Source organism: Bidens hawaiensis, unplaced genomic scaffold (genome assembly GCF_021521415.1).
Source record: "Bidens hawaiensis isolate Kalapana, Puna unplaced genomic scaffold, B.hawaiensis_p1.1 tig00056984_1, whole genome shotgun sequence".
In the NCBI taxonomy this organism is placed as follows: Eukaryota; Viridiplantae; Streptophyta; class Magnoliopsida; order Asterales; family Asteraceae; genus Bidens; species Bidens hawaiensis.
The window spans coordinates 49,077-69,471 of record NW_027500280.1 but is presented as its reverse complement, the minus strand read 5'-3'; the positions used below and the strand labels follow the sequence as shown (position 1 = coordinate 69,471).

The 20,395-nt window shown below is 35.4% G+C and overlaps 1 protein-coding gene and 1 pseudogene across 2 annotated transcripts; both read right to left on the bottom strand.

The window, feature by feature from the left end:
- Nucleotides 1-42: 42 nt before the first annotated feature.
- Nucleotides 43-2,479, bottom strand: LOC143601693 (putative amino acid permease 7; annotated as a pseudogene). The gene is made up of 6 exons (XR_013147700.1): nucleotides 2,256-2,479; nucleotides 1,445-1,538; nucleotides 1,147-1,361; nucleotides 925-1,058; nucleotides 593-820; nucleotides 43-502 (listed from the first exon to the last, which is right to left on the bottom strand). The product of XR_013147700.1 is annotated as a putative amino acid permease 7 (transcript).
- A 2,020-nt stretch (nucleotides 2,480-4,499) lies between these two features.
- LOC143601695 (enhancer of mRNA-decapping protein 4-like) lies at nucleotides 4,500-11,353 on the bottom strand. The gene is made up of 11 exons (XM_077079037.1): nucleotides 10,435-11,353; nucleotides 10,116-10,322; nucleotides 9,820-10,038; nucleotides 9,572-9,700; nucleotides 7,642-8,901; nucleotides 7,204-7,560; nucleotides 7,004-7,123; nucleotides 6,749-6,919; nucleotides 6,515-6,679; nucleotides 6,318-6,443; nucleotides 4,500-4,970 (listed from the first exon to the last, which is right to left on the bottom strand). The coding sequence occupies exons 1-11, from the start codon at nucleotides 11,122-11,124 to the stop codon at nucleotides 4,665-4,667; spliced, it is 3,750 nt and encodes a 1,249-aa protein (XP_076935152.1). The 5' UTR covers nucleotides 11,125-11,353; the 3' UTR covers nucleotides 4,500-4,664.
- Between the last annotated feature and the right edge of the window lie 9,042 nt (nucleotides 11,354-20,395).

Sequence of the window (20,395 nt, the reverse complement as noted above, 5' to 3'; positions counted from 1 at the left end):
TAATATTCTTAGAATATATATACACTTTTCTTAATGGCGTATGACATGATATAAATAAACATTTTCCTATAAATCTGGTACTCTGCACATCTGCTAGTCATTAGCTTATCTTTGCTTCAATGAGTCCTGCAACTGACCCGATAAACGCTACCACCGAAATTACCATCAGAAAACTGCTGAAAATTTGTAAAACCACCCATTTCCGGCTCCAAGTTTGCACCTTTCTTTGCACAATGTACATTTCTACAGGAAAATATATTGCTAATGGCCATAGATTTAAAGACCCTAACAGACCCAATATTTCATTGAAAGAAGGGAACACCAACGCGATTCCAGTCGTTGATACGACGTATAAAGTTCTAAAACATAACCTGAATAAATTCAACTCAAAATCTGGCAAAAACGGCAGCTTTAAACGATCTGTATTCTTCAGAAGTATGCTGTCTGGGAACTTCTCTGTTAACCACCTCTCTGCATACGCGTATACAGGCTGACTGTACAGCTGTTATTACAAAAAATGAAAAAAGAAAGTCAAGATTAAGATTTGACCTGAAAAGTCAAAAGAAAGAATTAAGTGTTTTAGTGTGTTTACTTGATATCCTCCAATTAGATGTAGGATGATGCAAGCATTAGCAAAGTCAATGAGCCAGTAAGGTTCGTAAAACCTGAAACCGGTCAACAGGTTTCCTGGTGTATTGTCACCAAAAGCTGCATACCCGAAACACCCACACCCGAGATAGAAGAAGGTTGTCACTAGAATTGCAACAACAGAAGCCTTTTTCATAACCTTGTTTTCTGGTGGGGTTGACTTCAAAGTATCCTTAAAACACAGCAAACACAAGAATGTTTCATGCATTAATATTTACTATTCTAGTCAATTTTCTCACTTGGATTATTGTTTACTATAATACTATGTCTACTGACCTGTATTTCAAGAAAAACTAGTGAATATGGATACGCGAATGCCACGTCACCGATAGCTTGAAAAGTTAACAGCAGTTTCACGGGTGTGGTTACGGCTGATGCACCATACACGCCCCCTTCTATTTTACCATTTTCTGTTAAAAATTTTATCTTTATTCTCTATTAGAAACTGTTTAAATGGAACTTGATTATATAGAGCTGAACTATTTGACACATACATACCAATTACTTTGGTTATACCAAGTCCAAAACCAATAGATGCGTAACAAAACGACATTATGGCAGCAACAACAGAGATCCACATCATGCTATGAAAATCGGGTATCTGTGACATAACAATTTGCACAACTCCAAACAAAAACATATATAGATTGCCATCATACTCGCAAGAAGCCTCATGTCCTTGGTTATGGTAACAATTTGATCTTTGAATTGCACTGGTATCAACATAAGCAATGTTTATGGTAACAAAACACATTGAAGTCTATCGATTCAAATATGAACTTATAAGAAATTTTACCTAATACAAGTCGCGGTTGTAACAGTATAAGCAACACCCGTCCCATAAAAGTTCCAAAACTGAAGTAAACCACATAACATTGCCTGTTTTTCACCTGCATATCATGTTGGTATTCATTCATTCATTCATTCATTCAACTTGCTAATCCACGTGTTAGGACACAGGAACCAAGTTATTGGATGTAGGGGTGTTTGGCATTGTATATATAGGGCTGTAAACGAACTGAAGGTTCAGGGAACAGTTCCTGAACTATTCGGCGGGAAGTTCGTTTACATCAGTTCATTTAATAAATAAACAAACACGGGCACGGACATGTACATGTCATAAAAGGTGCCTCACGGTTTTGTTACACAACACGTTATAAAGTTCAGAAAATACCGTTTGCGACGACTTTATTTTTATCTACGTTTCGATAAAAGTTTTTGTTAAGGGTCCAACAAGATTGTGACCATACCGTTGTACATGATCTTTTGTTTTCATTGTAAACAGTATAGAGTAGCGCTAGTGTAACAAGTCAAGTTGTGTTCAGAATAATGTATATTCGGTGTTGTAATGTATATTTACCGTACTGGTTTTTAGATGAATCGAATTGATTCCAATCGTAAACAAATCAGGACTAGTATGGGTTCTATCGAAGCCAATTTCGGCATTCGTATTTATGGTTTTAACATATATATATTTTTTTGTTTTCTTTGTACTAATTAGATCTACTTTTCTATAAAAATTCAAACAGTTAGATACCAAACGCCTCTAAACAGCAAAATACCTAATTACCTGACCGCACACCAACCAACATGAATGAATGAATTACCAAGGATTACTCTAACCGCATCTGTAAAACTCCGGTTCCTAGATCCAGTAACCGGATCCGGAGACCTGTAACAGTCTGACAGCAGAGACGTAGGTGACCATGGCAAAGAAGAACAATGCGGCCGGTCCTCCGATCCAACCTAACTGCGACACGCTCCATGCCAGCGATAGCACTCCGGATCCGATCACAGCGGTTATTATGTGCGCGATTGCACTCCATAACGTTCACATCATTTGAATTGGAATGAATGTATTGAGTCAGATTTACCTGTTCGTAGTGTGATGTTGTGGTGTGAGTTGACGTTCGACTGTAGATAATAAAATGAATAATGTTTTAGAGCATAAATGAAAGAAGAAGAGTGCTGATTAATATTAAGATTTAAGATCGAACCGGTGAGATTGAAAGAGGAGAGCTGCAGCATTGGAGTTTCCTCCTCCTTCTTCCTCGCGAATCATGTTTTCGAGATTTCGTATTTTCAGCTCTCTCTTTCTCTTTGTCTGGTGTACTCTTAATTTTAAATTACGCCACGATGATGTTATGTTTGCTTTTCATAAAAGTTGCAAATATTTGTTAAGTGTTTGGTAGTTGACACTGAAAATGAGTGAATCTTAAAGTATTGTAAATTGATTTTTTTCTAAATACAGCCCAAAGTAACTTCATTAGTAACAGATTTCACTTTTAAGGTTAATTAGAAACTAGAAAGAAATTGTGGATTCAGGTTCAATCTGGATAACTTATACATCAACAAATCCTATGTAAAAGAAGCAATTTTTAACTCTTTAACGTCAAACTTGAAGCTACAAATTTATTTCACTATCTTGTTGAATCATCAAGTCTTTGGAAAATAATTAGTGCCAAGATCCAACCACTAGATGGATTATCTTATGTACGAAATGTCACGGACCAATCCTTTTAGACTTGATGTGGCGTCAGCCAATCCTTCCGCTTATAATTAGGGTTCATTGGTTTCGTCCTGTCTTGAACACATTAAATTTGTTAAGAACTATAACTTTCGTAGTTACTACCTCTCCCTAGCTTTTCTTATTACATATTTCTCCAATGCTAAGCATTAATTATATATTTCCCCTCCCTAAACTTCATATATTACATATTTCCTTATTTCATTAAAACTAACCTAAATAAATGACCATTTTACCCTTAATGAACAAATTTGTATATATCCCTTTCTTGTTAATAGTAACAATTACATACATCACCAATAAAATTCAAAACGGAGTCGGTTTTAAGATGAACATATCGAAGTTGATATTAAATTCAATTGGAGTCAAATTTTTTAATCGTTAGCAGATATAAAAAAATATTTCTTTACATAGTTTATAGGTACAATATTTCTAATACTAGTGGCATATCATCAAATTACCAGTTAGAGAACCCGCGTGTCACGGCATGATGTAGTTGATCCATGTATGTAATGAAGATTGTGACTTTCTTTTCTAAAACAAATTACAAAGTTGGAAGTTATTTAATATGTTTAATAATCAAGAGAATCTTATCAGTCATTTTGGTCCATGACATTAAACAGGTGTGATATGAAATTAACAAAACATACCATCAGCCTACCTAAAATCATTAAATTACATTTCAAACATGGAAATGACGGTTGGTTAAGGTATTGTAAATTGTAAAGGGATAAAATGGTAATTGCATAATAGAAGGGAAAATATGTTGTAATTAAAGGCTTAGCGTTGAGAACAAATGTACTAAAATCATTAAATTACATTTCAAATCATTAAATTACATTTCAAACATGGAAATGACGGTTGGTAGGATATTGTAACTGGATAAAATATTAATTGCATAATAAAAAGAGAAATATGTAATTGAAAACTTAGCATTAAAAACATATGTAATTAGAAAAGTCAGGAAGAAGATGTATGTAAAAGTCTCATACTTAAAAATCACACACTAGGCTTAAAACTTATACTTGAAAAAACTTCTAATAAGTGAAGATTGTTCACCTCGAGGAGGTATAATGAATAGAAGCTGACTTTTCTAGGCGTTGATTTCGCATATACACATGCACTTTTTTATTCTATATATTTTTTATCTTATTGCAATTCAAAATTTCAAACCGACCCTAACCGATTTAAGCTTGAATAGCAACTCAAGTGTCTTCCAAACAATAACCACTAAATGAACGTATAAACAAATGGAATTATAAAGAAAACTAAAATGCATCACAAAAAGTTTTAGGCATGTATATAATAACAGGAACTTTAAGAATTATAAGAAAACAATGTCTCAAAACTTTTGATTGAATCAAACACCACCCAAATACAACAGACCTCTACATCAAACAAATAATACATAACAACGAATGTACAATTTCCAGATAAAACCCTCATAAACTCATCTAAACAAACAGCCCAAAACTTTGTACAAAATGACTTACAGGGTCCTGAGCGTGGAATCGATGAGTTTCATAACCACCCGTATGCTTGACAGCTCAGACACCGAGGTACTTGGAACACTCATTTGATGGTTTAATATCAGGTTTACTTGTTCGAAGATCGGGCGCACGTGCATGGCTATCATCCCGTCTGACGGCTTGATTGCAACCACCACATCCATCATCCACCCGAGCTTCTTTGCCGTATCGTTTCCAATATCACATGCCAACTGCTGCAGCAAAGATAACAATACTCCCTGACTCAGAGGCAATGGATTGCTTGCTAATAATCCCTGTAAATCAACCTGTTTGACCACAATCCAGTTCAAAATAAACATCATTAAAAAACAGTAATAGATAGCGTGTAAACAAGCCAAGCCGCTCGTGAGTTCAACAAGCTCTGGCTCAAAATAAGCTTGATTAATAGGAGACCAAGCCCAAGCTTCACTTGCTCGAGCTGGCATGCGAGTCTAAAGGAGCATGTTATTTACATAACTTTTATTTAACATATTAAATATAAGTATTATGGGTTTGGATCAAATACAAATGAAAAATATGCTAATTGTGATAATCAAGTAGAGTAGTTATGTTATTACATCATTCAGTAATTACATAATTACTCTATGATGTAATTATATAATTACTCTACTTAATTCCCTAGAGCTCCTCAGGCCATAAGGCTAACAAAGATGGCAAACAAGTTTCTTTTGACTCAGGCGGTACAAGTTTAGAGCCAGAAGAGATGCCGAGTGAGACGACCCAAGAAGTTAGATTGTTTATTCGGGTTGTGATAATAACAATAAACAAGAATCAGATTGATGTTCCGTTTGACCCAAAGGCAAAGCTCGGGGACGAGTTTTTTTCAAAGACGGGGGGTATGATGCAAATTATCTCCTTATTTGAATTCAGAGTTTTAATATCTTTTATTATTTGTTTAAAATTAAAGTTTCCTAATAGCTATCGTTCTTTTTCTTGTTTAGTATAAATCTATGATGCACGGAAACGACGGAAAGGTGTGAGTCCCCGTCCCGGGGATGGAAACGCCAGCAAAACGTTTCCTGAACGATTCAGGTAATTGGGTACGGATCAATCGGAGTTTCTGGGACGTTTTCTATTAAAATTAGGGTTTTATGTGTAAACTTACATTTAAATGTTCATTTAAAACCAATATGTTATTGTTTTGTCATTTCTCTTTTCAGTTGTTTATTACTTTTAACCAACCCTTTGTTACTTTTGTTACTTTAACAGACATATAAAAAGCAAGTTTAACCGTTTACTTTATTTGTAAATTAAAAAAAAAATTAGGGTACTTGTTGGTAGGTGCTGGCAGGTGTTGGTTTTTCTAACATTTAACCCCTTTATCTTTCCATTGTTTGCATCTAGTCCCTAATACATAAAAGTGTTTTTTCTCTACTCTATTATCTCTAGGTTTGTGTATTTCATTTGTAACCCTAAGTTTTAAAGTAACGTATTCAATTCTTAAACAATATATGTCTATTTTGGAATATGTTTAATATATTTGTATTTTTTAATTTTTTTGCAATACCCGTATCAGAGTTCAAGCTTCAGAAACAAAGCTTGAGCTCTTATAAGTTAGACGAGCCGAACTTGGGCTCGGCTCGTCTAAACTCTTCGATAAAAACATGAAATACCTGAGAGCTTAACCAGGACACAATCCAAACATCACTTCTCTGAAGGGCTGTAGTGAAAGCTTCCTCGTATTTGTGTTCATATACTAATCTAGAAAGCTCTTTTGTTGGATCCAATGGTGCCTCGATCTATTGCACAAAACATACAAATTATAATATAAAACTGATACAAAATAATACCATGAGACTTCAATAATTACCTTTTCGTGGAAACTGCCAATCGGTACGTTGCTCAATTGGGTTATCAACGGGTTGACCGATTCTGAATTTGCCCCTGAAAGTGCAAGAGCTACCAACTTCCTTTGACCATCAGCCAAATCACCACTCAATGTTTGAGTCAAAGACGATGCTGAGTTGACCGCATCCTAAAAATACATCACGCGTTAACAAAAGAACAGGATAAATCATCAAGGTTGTAATTTCTTAATTCTTACCCTCAAAGCGACCGCTAAAGGAGAATGCGCAGACTCAATTTGTTGCTGAGCTGTGCTCATATGCTCAACCAGTCCCTTTTGAAATGTAGCATCAATTTGATCAAACATGGCCTTGCAAGACATCTCAAAAGCAGGTATAACAGAAGCCTCCATACTAGACTTAAGTGCTTCCTGTGATAAATATTTATTATAAATCGTGTGTAAACTAGTATAACTAATAACTAGCAATTATAACCGACAAATTAGTTACAATACCTGTAGTGCTTGTTTACCAGAAGTTTGAAACTGGGTTTGAATTTGCCTACCAATAGTAGCTTCAAGCTTAGAAGTAACCGATTTCTCTATTTGATTTACAGACTTATCAGCAACGCCTCTCTGTATAAAGCTTAATCAGACTTCAATTATATAAAAAATATTATAAATAAAATAAAAAAGGAGTTAGAATATGATGTAACCTGGAATGCCTCAGTGATAGCAGTAGACACAGTTTTTTCAATAACTGGTGTAATCAGACGCGCAATAGCAGGCACAAGTGAAGATGTTTCTTTTTTCAACATTTTCTCAAATGCTGCTGCTAAATCCTTGTACCCATTTGTTATCAAACCTGAAACTTGTTGACTTCGCTCTCGGTTTGACTTCTCTAGCTTGGCAAACTCTTCTTGGGTGCGGGCCCACAAAGCATCATTATTAGTCTTGAAACCTTTCTCCATTGTTTTTCCAATGGCCGCCTCAATTCTTCGCCCTTCTTTTGTAACCGGTCCCGCCACCAGTCCCGGAATCTGCTTCTGAATTTCTTTTTGATTATTCAAAACCTGCAATTAAAATTGAAATTAATTTACAACTTTGAACAGTTTAAGCTTTTAGCAATGAAAAACTAAACTAGTCATATTTACCTGGGTAATAGTTTCTTGCATAGAATGAAGTTGTGAAAGTATCAACTCAACAGAGGGAACACTAGAACCAGTTGCCAGTTCAATAACCGAGTCGGTTGAATTATAAACACTCGGAGAAACAGAAGACGGGTTTGACCCTTGGGCGTTTTTTTCTTTCTGTTTTTTCCCTTTAGCTGGCACCGGCCCCGGTGACTCAACTGTTGCAGGTACAGATGCCTCAACAGGTCCAGAAACATCGTTATTCGAGTCTTGACTTTCATCTTGACCACCCGAAGTTTGACCCGACCCTTCAACTTGCTTTGACTCCTTAACAATATAATTTTCCACACGCCCAAAATCTGACGCCTGTGAAGCAAAACCGTGGACCTCGGTGTGAGAAACAGGTTCAACGGTTTCAACTTTTCCCGTTTCACCAACAACCTTAACCTCCAGCTCCGCGTTCTGTATATCAGAATTTGAAACCACATCCGGTGCGTTTAAATCCACGTCATTCTTCGGTTCAGAAACGTGGTTTATTTCAGATGATGATGTGGCCATTAACTCAGCAGGCGTCACTAAATGAGTCGGATGCTTAAACTTGGTTTCATCAGTCACTAAATCACCCACCAACGAGGCGTTCATTTGCTTGTCAACTGAATAATCAACAACCTTATACTCACCCGATTCATGACTAGCGATCGGACTTTTCAAATCAGACGGTTCACGGGTCAAAGTTGGACTCATAGAAGCTTGTCTTGAAACAGAACCAACATCAGAGGCAGGTATAGAAACATCCAAAGATGTTTCTGTCTTGCTTTTAGGAGGTTCTAGAACATTTAATCCCTCGGTTGAATATTGTTTATCAATTGGAGGCGGTAAGCATTGTGACATGTCTAAAGCATACTGTTGAATCGCCTGCGTTTGAACACAGTAAACCTGAACAATTTGTTCATCATGTGATGACACGTCACTAGTGCCTGTAAAGCTTAATATGGGCATAGTAACCGTAAACTCTGCAATGTAATCCATGCGGGTTGATTCTGGGTTGGGCCCGTATTCTAAATGGACAACATAAATAGCATTTTTCTTTGCGTTTGCTAGTAATAAAAGGCCCGCTTGTGGCAATGCAACAACTTGGTTGAAAAACGCATCTTCAAATCTTGACTCAGATGAACTCGTTAATTCCAATGTTTGTAAACAGTGCCAAGAGTCAGCATCACTCGGAAGCAACCACCCTTCACTGTCCGAAGCCCAAATTTTCACTTCACGGTTCAATGGACCCTGTAATAATTTTCAATAATCCATGAATAATATAAATAAATGTATAAATTAATATGGAACAATATACGAATAGGCCCGCCCGCAAACGAACCGAACGATCAGTGAACAGTTCGTGAAACGTTCAGCAGGATGTTTGTTTAATTAATAAACGAACAAAACATTAACGAAAAATTAGTTGATTTAGTTAAATGAACAAACATAAACACATGTCTTGTTCGTTCACTTATGTGAACGTTCGTTACATTCATCATTTAAAACATTTATGTTTGTTTGCTCACGTTAATTTATGTTTGTTAGTTTACCGTTGTTTAATTTCAGTAGTTTAGTTTGTTAATATATCCATTTAATTTTTTTGGCCCAATACAACTTACTCTAGTTTTAGTAACTTTCAAGGCCTGACACATAGTTCTTCACATTACTTTTAACTTATTTTAGCTCAGTTATGTCCGTGCATTTACATTCGTGAACTGTTCGTTTATACACCTATCAAACATATATGCTCATTTTCTTAACAAAAGAACACGAACAAAAAAACTCTATCATCTAATTGTTCATGTTCGGTCGTTTGTTCGGTTAAAACTATACGAAGGAACACAAACTTGCTCCATTTGCGTTCTTTCGGTTTGTTTACAAGCCTACATATGAAAAAAATATATTGATAAGCATGTACCCCGGTGATAAGTATGACGTGATCGGGGCGTTCAGGAGCAGCTAAGAATGTAATAGAGTTAACTGGCGAACCATCATAGGGCCTTAATACTGCAATTGGTGTTGACGTCCGGTCTTCCCAAATCTTTATCTGTTACATAACATAAGATGCCAATTAACAGTTTAAGATATAAAAACTAAACACAATTCAAGCCTTTAGGCAGACTCATGGAAGATTAATTAGCAAATGTTAAGATATCATTAACTAACCGTTCCATCAACTGATGCAGAAACTAAACGAGTAATCATCCATTGGCACATTGATAAATCTGTCACTTCACCATCATGACTACCAACAAACTGAACTCCGTTAATCAACTTATCAACAGGGCATTTAAGCGGTTCCTCTGCAGAATACACTTCACCTCTCCCGACCTTTGTTGTATCAATTCTCAAAACTCGTTTTCCTATTCCAACAACCAGAACTTCCTGCAACATAAAACATCAAGCAAAAAGTCAATAAAATGTCACCTAAAATTAAAACTTAATATCGGGATAAACGTTACTTGTTTATGACAGTGCCAACAAACACGAGGATGAACAGATTCTTCTTCTCCTATAATCTGAACTGCAATAACTATCTTCCCTGTAATCTGCGGTTTATCTTCCTCGTCTCTACCTTCCTTGATTTTCCATACATAAACCCGTCCATCTATGCTTGCGCCAGCTAGAAGGTGAACATCATCAGCAAAGAAAACCATATCTGTGACCCTCTGAAACCGAACAAACATATATAATCAATTCACATATCATCAAGTTTCATAATAAGATCAAGATCAGAACTTTAATCATCATTCATAAAGAAAGTAATCAAAACAAACAAACCTGAGCTAGACCTTTAAGCAGTGATCTTAAAGCAGTATTAATATTAAGAACCCGAATCGCTCCAAGCTTCAACCCATAACATATATAACTCTTGTTAACCGCAATCTGCCGGCCCACCACAAGCCCCGGATCCGACGCGTATTTAGTAATCGGAGTAACCTCCAGCTGAGGCTGCATCTCACCAGGCAGCCTAACATCAATATCATACACGACCCGATCGCCACCCAAATGCCGCCCCTTCGGCAGCTTACTGCTCGGCATCCTCAACGGCCCCGAACCCGACCCCGGCCCACTATGCAATGCCGGAACCAACGACGACGTCAGCACAGGGTTTGCAGGCTGCAAATTCGGGCCCGGGTTATCGACAGCAGTAGGCGGCGGAGCGCTTAACAGCGCCATCAGTCTCGCTCCGTGGTTAGGGTTAGTGCTAGGGTTTGATTGCAGGAGTGGCGTAGGATAAGGAACGGATCGCTGGTGGTGCAGGTTAGCAGGTGGCATGGGGTGGTAGATGGGCGCGTAGGTGTAGGCGCCGCCGGTGACGGTGGGAGGTGGGTAGGAGGCGGCGGAGGAGATGATATTATTAGGGTTTTGAAAATTAGGGTTTGGTGAAATTGGCGGTGGTGAAGAAGCTGGATTGAAGAAGCGTTGAACATCGAATGGTGGCTGGTTAGGGTTTCCATTGGCAGCCATGAATCAACAACACACAGTACCAATTGGTTAGATTGAAATTGGGGGAAATGGGAAATTGAGATCTGATTGTGAAATTGAGATGTGGGTTTTGCTTATTACGATCCGAATTGAACGAATCCGGGTTTAATTTGATGATTGGTTGAAGACTGATTGGTGGTGCGGAGTGAGGTTATGACTTTTTGAAGACCAGAGCCCATGAAGAAGAAGAAGACGATGCATTTTGGTTTTATTATTTTATTATTATTATTATTATTATTTTTATTATTATTATTTTATGGATTGGAACTATTTGGGAATTATATTTTAGTCCCTTGGGTATTGGGAAATGATATAATGGTGGTTGAAGTTTATAATTTGATACTTGGTGGTAGTGTACATTGAAGTTTAGCATGGTACAACCTCTAAAAATGATAAAGCACATAGGGTCCATAAATATTTTACCACCAAGGAAATAAAAGTGTATGTACTTCTTGTTTTTTTTCTATTCTAAATTACAGGGGGTTTTGGGATTTTGGAAAAGATTTGATGCATTAAATTTAAGGGTATTTATAGTTTGGTTTTAGACAGCTAAACCGTCTAAACCGATCATCAATTTGGTTTCATGATCGTTCTTTGTTTAACTCTTGGTCGGATAATTTTAAAGATTTCAAATCGTAACTAATTATTTGTTAAGGTTTTCAAACTGTAGCAATTGTTTTCTTTTCTTTTAAAGAAATAATATTAGCTGTAAATTTTTTAGTTAAAAGTGTTTTTATATTTTATATATATATTTTTACAATGGCCATTCACACTCATTCAATTGGACCAATAAGTACAAACTAAAACTGAACCATCGATAACGATTCGGTTTATTTTTCTATGGTTTGTTTTGGTTTTTATGACCAAAAAACTTTATTAACGGTTTAGCTCACGATTTGACCTAAAGACCAGACCATGAACACTCCTAGTTAAATTCGTAGTCTAAAAACCGATCACCCAACAAATGAAAGAGACAAGTATTCAAGATTTTTCATCTATTGTAATTCCTTTCGCTTCATCTTTCACTCAAATTTAGTTGATTATATAAAAAAAATGAACCGTTCATTTGAGTTTAATTTAATAGCTCGTAACGTAATCAAAACAATGACACAGACGTTTCCAAGGATAGCCAATTAACCATATCAACCTGCTTAGTTTGGATATTAAAACACTTGTATGATGGATGTGTTATCAACTACATTTATTTATTTGCATGCCTTGCAAATATCTTTGTTAGTATATAGTAATATATGACTTTTTCCCGGTGTACATAGTTTATAGATTCCATTTTCTTCTTAAAATGGCACGGAAATAGATTTAATACTTGATTAACGCTTATAATATTGTATTTTTCCTTTCAACTTTTTTGGTTTTTTTAAGAAATAAAATAACATTTTAAACATCTTAATATAAAAGCAAATCACATGATATTAAATAATACGTATAAGTTTTAGCTCAACTGACATTAAAGGGAAAATGAAAATCTAGGCTGAAGACTGTAATGTTTCAAGTTTAAAACATGTATCAACTGAGTTTTACTGTAGTGGGCATCCTCAAAATATGAGATGATAGGCTTCGGCTACATATCGGTCTACGATCATGAATGTATGGTTCTATTTTTGTTATTTGGTTGCCTCTAGTAGCCGGATTTTATTAGTTGATAGTGGAAAGAAATATATTAGATGATGACCAAACAAATAGATTAGTGGTGGGTGTGATTATTTGGGCGTCCATCATTCATGGATCTACATGGGCACGTGAGCTAGGCCTAAATTATTTGGGTTTGTGGAATTGATTAAAAAATAAAGTTAATATTTAATAATTTCAAGAGGATAACTTATCATGTATTTTTGAAAACTTTGTATCCGTTATCCAATATAAATAATACATTTTACATTTTACAATTAAAATATATTAACAAGCTCAACTTGTTACGCATCTTTACTGACGGATCTAGTCGCTACTCAAGTATGTAAAGACTTAACAATGTAAAGACCTATAACCTTTTTGATCAAAAATGTTGACTTAATTGTTATGGGACTAGTGATTTACTCGCCTCGTTGCGGCGAGCCAGTTGGCAAAACCCCTAACGTTGAAACCCGGGTATTGATAAAACCTAAGTGCTACAATGCTGAGTTAACGCGAATTTGAACATTATCGGTTAAGCTCGCTACACTATAGAAACCGTTGGTAAAACCTGAGCGTTAAAACCCAAAAATAAATTGGTCAAGTTAACATATAAAATAAATATAATATTCGACGTTTATTTGGTCGGTAAACCCGGTCGGTGATAAAAACTCAGGCGTTGTTGGTCTCGGGCATTGAGGCGTTAATTCGACATGAATTCAAAGCTAAAAAACGAAAATCATATAAAAATTAAGGGGTCCAATGGGGGTAGCGTAGGTCGGTAAACTCGGGTGTTGGTAAAATTCGAGTGTTGTTGGTCCTAAGCGTTGAGGCAACGAGTCTACGCGAAATTAAAACTCGGGTTTCTGTCACTTTCGTCAGTGTACCAAAATTAAAACAATAAAATGTTGGGTCCATATTTGGTGGTTTGTACTTAGTTATATGTTTATTGGGTTTAGTGTTGGGCTATGTATGTAAACCGAGATCACTAAGGGATCTCGGTGGGCTTTGGGCTTTACTTTGGGCCTGATTCTTAGTTTCCCTATATATAGAGAATACATGTATAGGGTTTAGGGTTGATCATTTTGTTAATCAGAACTTTGAGAGCCACCACATCTAGAGAGCATTAGATTGTGTGGCTAAGTGGTTTATGTATCTGACGATGTATTGATTAATAGAATCGTATGCATTGAAACCATATTACATCGTGTTCATCTTGTTCTTAATTATATTGTTCTTGAATCATCACGGCGTTAGGATTCCACAATAACATCGTGTTTGGTTGATATCATATTGTAGTGATCCAGATTCGGGACTTACAATTGGTATCAGAGCCTTGGACGAATTCAGGCTCGTTATTGTGATATCAACGGATTCAAGATCTTGCTTGTTGGTGGTTTTTGTTGAGTTTTCCGGCGAGTAGTTTATCGGAGAAGAAGAAGAATTATTTTTGGTCAAAGATTTGTTGTTTGTTTGAAAACAAATCAAATCCCACTGAACTTGGGAATTTGTTACTGCCAAAATTCAACTGTTTGACTAGTTTTTGGCCCAACTTTAGACAGTTCTTAGGATCATTTAAGTAGAGATATGGAGAGAATAAAATCATAAAGTTTTAAACTTAAGAAAAATGAAAAGGGCTTTCTAGACAAAATAGAAGCTCAGAACAAGGATATTAAAAAGCTTAAGTATGATTTTAGTATAAAAGTTGTCATTACCTTGATGCCAAACAAGAAATTGCTGAGTTAACTGCTCAACTGGAAGCTTCCAAGTTAGAGATTTTAAATCTAACTAGTAAGTTTGAAAGGGCTGAACTTGATTTTAAAAAATTCGATGGTTCCAGTAAAGTAGTTAACTCAATGATTGAAAACCAATTGTGGTGGAAGGAAAATGAAGGTGAGGGAATAGGATACAGTCAAGTTTCTCCACCTTGCAACCATAATTATGTTCCTACCCCTGTCACCAAAGAACAGGAAGAAAAGGTAAATGACATGAAGTATGGTAAACAGACTCAATCTGAAACTGTTGGATCAGTATCCCTAGAGGAAATCAAGCCTGTTTTAAATGTGTGAACAATTTTGATGCTTCTACTTCATGTGCAGATATAGTAAATGATGTTGCTTCTGATAGAGTAAATGATGCTGCTTCTGATAGTAAAGGGGTTCAGGCTAGTGAAAGTGAATCTCATTCTAACGTGTCATCAAACTCGGATGACACTACAACACAAAATTATACTAATAATAATACACAGAGTTGTGGCAAAAAAAGGAAGGCACATAAGAAATCAGCATAACAAGGACAATCTCGTCCTCATAGATCCTCCGGATCTCCATGTGTTGATAAATCATTGGATGCTGCTTACATTAAGAGGCAAACATGTTACCACTGTGGCACACCAGGGGATATAGCCAGAAATTGTGTTCATCGTCTATATGTTTCCTATTACCAGCAAAATCAGAAGGTTGCGCCAATGGGCAAGAAGAATGGAAAACCTTTCATAAGAAGGAATTCCAGAATGAGGCTAGTGCTTATGTTGGCATTAGAAGAAGGATGAAGGCGTGTTTCGTCTACGGGAACAGCGGGCATTTGGAAAACGAGTGTTACTACCGTGCTGTTAATAGACAAGCTCCTCAGGTGAAAGGTAACATGTTTCAACCAAATCCTGTGGTTAAACAAAATGCCTATTTTAGAAAACCACGTGTATCTGTACAACGGGTCACAGATACTCAAGGATTCAAAGCTAATATGACAGGTTTGCACTCAAATGATTTAGAAACTGTTAAAAGAAAAATAAATTTTCAGAAATCAAAGAGTGTTGAGAGTTCTAAGAGTTCGAATTCAAATTGCTCCACTCCAAAGTCTGTTCTTTCAAATTTCACTAAACCAAAACAGACTTGGAAACTTAAAACTCAGCAAACAGAATCTGTATTAACAAATGATTCTGTTAAAGATGGGAAAGATATGAGTTGACAAGAGGTCACATATGTTGATGCTCAAGGGAACCCCAAGACATTTATGACTTGGGTTCCTATGTCCAACTGATCCCGCTATGTGTATAGGAACAACCACAAATTCATTGTTTATTAAATGGGTTGTTCCAGGCACATGACAGGGCAAATATCCATTGTTTTTAAATCTTTAAGCTTTAAAATGGATTATTTATTGCCTGGACAGGATTTTAGGGTGATAGAACGTTTTTAATCTGCTCTCTAAGTGTGTAGGAACAATCAGGGAATACATTGCATATTAAAAGGTTTGTTCCAGACAGTCAACTCGCAAGGATGCAGAATCTCAAAACAAGCTTATTCCTAGGGGAGATTCTCACAAATGAAAAATGATGTCTTGAAGATAAAAGGTAACCGTATCACTTTGGTATGAAAGATTGATCAATCAAAAAGATTTTAAAATTTTAAATTTAAAAATTCAAAAAAAAAAATGTTCACGTATAGTTTTTCAAGTATAGTGTATTTTGTTTCTCAAAAAATGAGAAAATGACTTGAAAGTACATAAGAAATGATAGTACATCAGTTGGCTGACTATCACACTTCATTTTTATTAAATACTTCGTTTCGACGATTGAGTCTTTTTGAGGTTAAATTTGTACATAAAAGTTTTTGCACAAATTTAGGGGGAGAAATTTAAAAATTCAAAAAGAGTGTGTCTGTGCGTTTAATAATAAAAAATTCTATGTCTTTCAAACTTCACTCTTGCTTAAAATTATGTCGGTTGCTCAAGTTTGAAGGACATATACGTGTATATGGTTGGTTCGGTGTTCTACTTGTAGCTTCACAAGATAGCCATTTACCTCACGACTGAAAGCACCAGGGGCGATTATGATGTGTTTTGTGTTTCACATTCTTTCACTTAAAATTATGTCGGTAACTCTGAGTTGGAAGGACATGATGTGTTTTCATGCATGTTTGGTCTAGTTAACCACCTGTGGTTATAATGGATAGCCATTTACCTGAAGGCTTAAAGTGAACGGGGTGACTGAATGCTTAACACGTGTGTCTTACTTAACTCTTTGGGAAGTGATATTATTATTCAGTTAATAGCTTTTTAGAAGTTTACAAAATTTTTCAAATGGAAATTGATCCAACCTTTGGAAAGTGATAGATAAATTGTTTCTGTGTGCCTAACGGGTGAAGTTATTAAGCTTAAAAGGCTCTAGAACAGTCATTGATGTGTATGGTACTTTCCACGATGCGTTAAAGTTAAAGTGATATAAACCAACTTGCTGAACTTACTGTGGAGCGTCATTTTGAAGACATGTGCATGTCCCCATATACATCTCTCCGAATGATAGGCAGAAAAGCAATTACCCGGTCATACACGAGCCCGTTGGTATTTGGTCCCCAAAATGAAGTATCTCATTGAGAATGACAAAGAACAAATGTGAACAAAATTACTTTAAATATATATAATCAACCAAAAGTTGATAAATGTTCACAAGCTTTTAAGAAAAACACAAACATGAGGGTTAATAACAAAACTACAGGAGTGGAGGCAATAATATAAGTCCTTTAACATCCCGAATGAAAGGCTTGTTAATTTAAACTGTAAGTCCAACGTTCAACCTCAAATATGTTTGCAAATTTGAAAAGAAAAATCAAATAAATAAGTTCTGTCATTAAAAGTTTTTAAAACCAAATCCAGTGGATCAAAGTCAAATTGAGGTGATATGGGGAAAGCCAAATACGCTTTGAGAAGAGATAGGAGGCATCACAGGTCCATGAGTGATGTCCATCTAAGCTGTATGCCGAACTGAACCTTAATCATATCACTGATGCGATGAAAAATCATGCTAAGTATGGGATACACGCTATCAACCTGTTTCTTAATGTCATAATAACGCTGAACATGAATCCTTGTGACAGTACCTTAAACGATATGATTCCATGTTCGGATCTTTTCATAAAGGCGACATTTTTATCAAAAACTGAAATTTAATCCCAATTTTTAGCTAAATTATAAGAAGACCGGGTGATTAAATTTGTTTTATTTGTTGTTTTTGGTTTTGTTTTGTTTCATTTATTTCTACTTCTTGATTACTCCTGTCGAAACAAATGTGTTAAGAAATTGTTTTGAAGTTTTCAACTCATGAAATCTGATATCGGTTATTGTGTTATAGTTGCTTTAGCTGGTATGATCTCATTTCAAATCTTTTCAAGAAAATCATAAAAAAATTAAAAAAATTAAAAAATTCAAAAATATGTCTGTCTTATTTTGTTTTATTTAATTGTTTTCAAAATATTTTGGTTGATCTTTCTATCAAAGTTGATTGCTCTTTCAAGACTGATTTCTTGCAACGGAAGCATATGAAGTATCTGAGATTCAAATTGGATGATGCCATCAAAAAGGGGGAGATGGTAGAGTATTGGATGCAGATGCTGAAGTTGCTGATCATTGAAGTTGCTGATCATGTTCAAGTAAAGATTCTGAAGATCTTGAAAGTATCAGTCTAAGGGCAAGATTGTTGGGTCATAAGTTAGTTAGAATGACGCATATCAAAGGACCACGACATGATCAAGACTAAAGTGATGTAAACGAAGACTAGTTGAAGAACTGCATTGGTGTAATACCGAAATCCCTATGAATTTCGGTTAGGCTGGTCTGAAGTGAAATCAACAAGAACGAAGCTACAAACCAAGGGGGAGATTGTTGGGTCCATATTTGGTGGTTTGTACTTAGTTATATGTTTATTGGGTTTAGTGTTGGGCTATGTATGTAAACCGAGATCAATAAGGGATCTCAGTGGGCTTTGGGCTTTACTTTGGGCCTGATTGTTAGTTTCCCTATATATAGAGAATACATGTATAGGGTTTAGGGTTGATCATTTTGTTAATAAGAACTTTGAGAGCCACCACATCTAGAGAGCATTAGATTGTTTGGCTAAGTGGTTTATGTATCTGACGATTTATTGATTAATAGAATCGTATGCATTGAAACCATATTACATCGTGTTCATCTTGTTCTTAATTATATTGTTCATGAATCATCACGGCGTTAGGATTCCGAACTAACATCGTGTTTGGTTGATATCATATTGTAGTGATCCAGATTCGGGACTTACATAAAAAGAACACTAAATTGACGTTTGGTCGGCTTCATTTATTTTCGTTATTGTACCAAAAATAAAAAATAAAACAAAATGCAAAGCCTAATAAGATGTCACCAAGTGACCCAATCGGCACTTAGCGGCACCAAACTCCTTAATTATATTATATACAAGCCAACACGATCCAGTAGGTATCCGGTTACGTAATATGAACTACCTAGATATACGTCAAATAAGCATATTTAAAGAAAAGCGCGCGTTGAGACAGAGAACCAACGTGAATATGCTATAACAACGAAACTTTGTATATCTTATGATACGAAAAATAACATATGTAAAACGATGTTTATGTGGTCGGTAAAACACGGACGTTGCGGTATTGAGTTAACCTGAATTCGATAGGTATCAAATAGGTTCGTTGAGGTATCGGAAATAAACCAAAATAATAATTTCGACAAATTAACCTATTTAAAAAACAAATGAAATAACATAAAAAAAACAAAAAATACTCAAAGAAAGGTCTTCACATAACCCAAAAAATTTATCAAAAAATTGTTAAAGAAGTGCCTTGAACTTACACACCATTTTCTCTAATTTTCCAAGTTTTAACAAACTCATCAACAACCAACATGCCAAGTTATCATAATTTGTTACATATCAAAATGATTTACATAAGAATAAATCTAAACTAATAAATATTAAAAAAATCTTTGTGACACCAAACTTCTCAATTATAATAATTTGATAATCAGGCAATTAATTAAAACAGTTAGGGATAAATTAAATGAGTTATGTTTAATTTATGATAGGTAATTAGATTAGTAGATAAGCATAAATGTTTTATTTATTATTTAGTTAGGAGTTTGAGTGCGTTTCTAATTGAACAAAGTTAGGGCCTATATAACCTAATCAAAGGTGTGATTATGGTTAGATATGTTTGTAATCAATTTTAAAGTTATTTTTTTCTGGTTATAAATTTGAGAGTTAGTCAATCTAAGTTCATCATTTATGATTTGGTAAGTTATATCAATCTGTTTATGATAAAACACCACCTTACCAAATTCCTAATTCAGTGTCTTTCGCATTCAAAGTAGAAAAAATTTATAGCCCTGGTTTCATTCTTTAGTCCTTCCTTAATTCATAATCTTCCTTAATCCATAAGGTTTAGTAAGTTCATTCGAGCAGCAACATAAAGAATTGCTTGTATTTCATGGTAACCGGTTCCATTAGGAACAATTGTTAAGAGATTTCCTGTACATTCTTTGAAGTTTACTTATTTGAAGAAAATTTGTTATATTAATTTATTGAGTTTTTTGTATTTTTATTTCTATTTCTGCATTTCTTTCTTTTTATGCAAGAATCAATTAGTAGAGAGACAAAAATCGGGTTTTTCAAATACCCGGTTCTGGGTATGGAACCGGGTTCGGGTATGACAAGCTATTGAAAAATCGGGTGTTGGTAATACCCGGTCGGGTTTGGGTCCGGGTATTGTCTCTAAAAACCATACCTATGCATCGGGTCGGGCATAGAACCATATATTCTAAAATCAGGTATTTTAATACTCTATTTTCG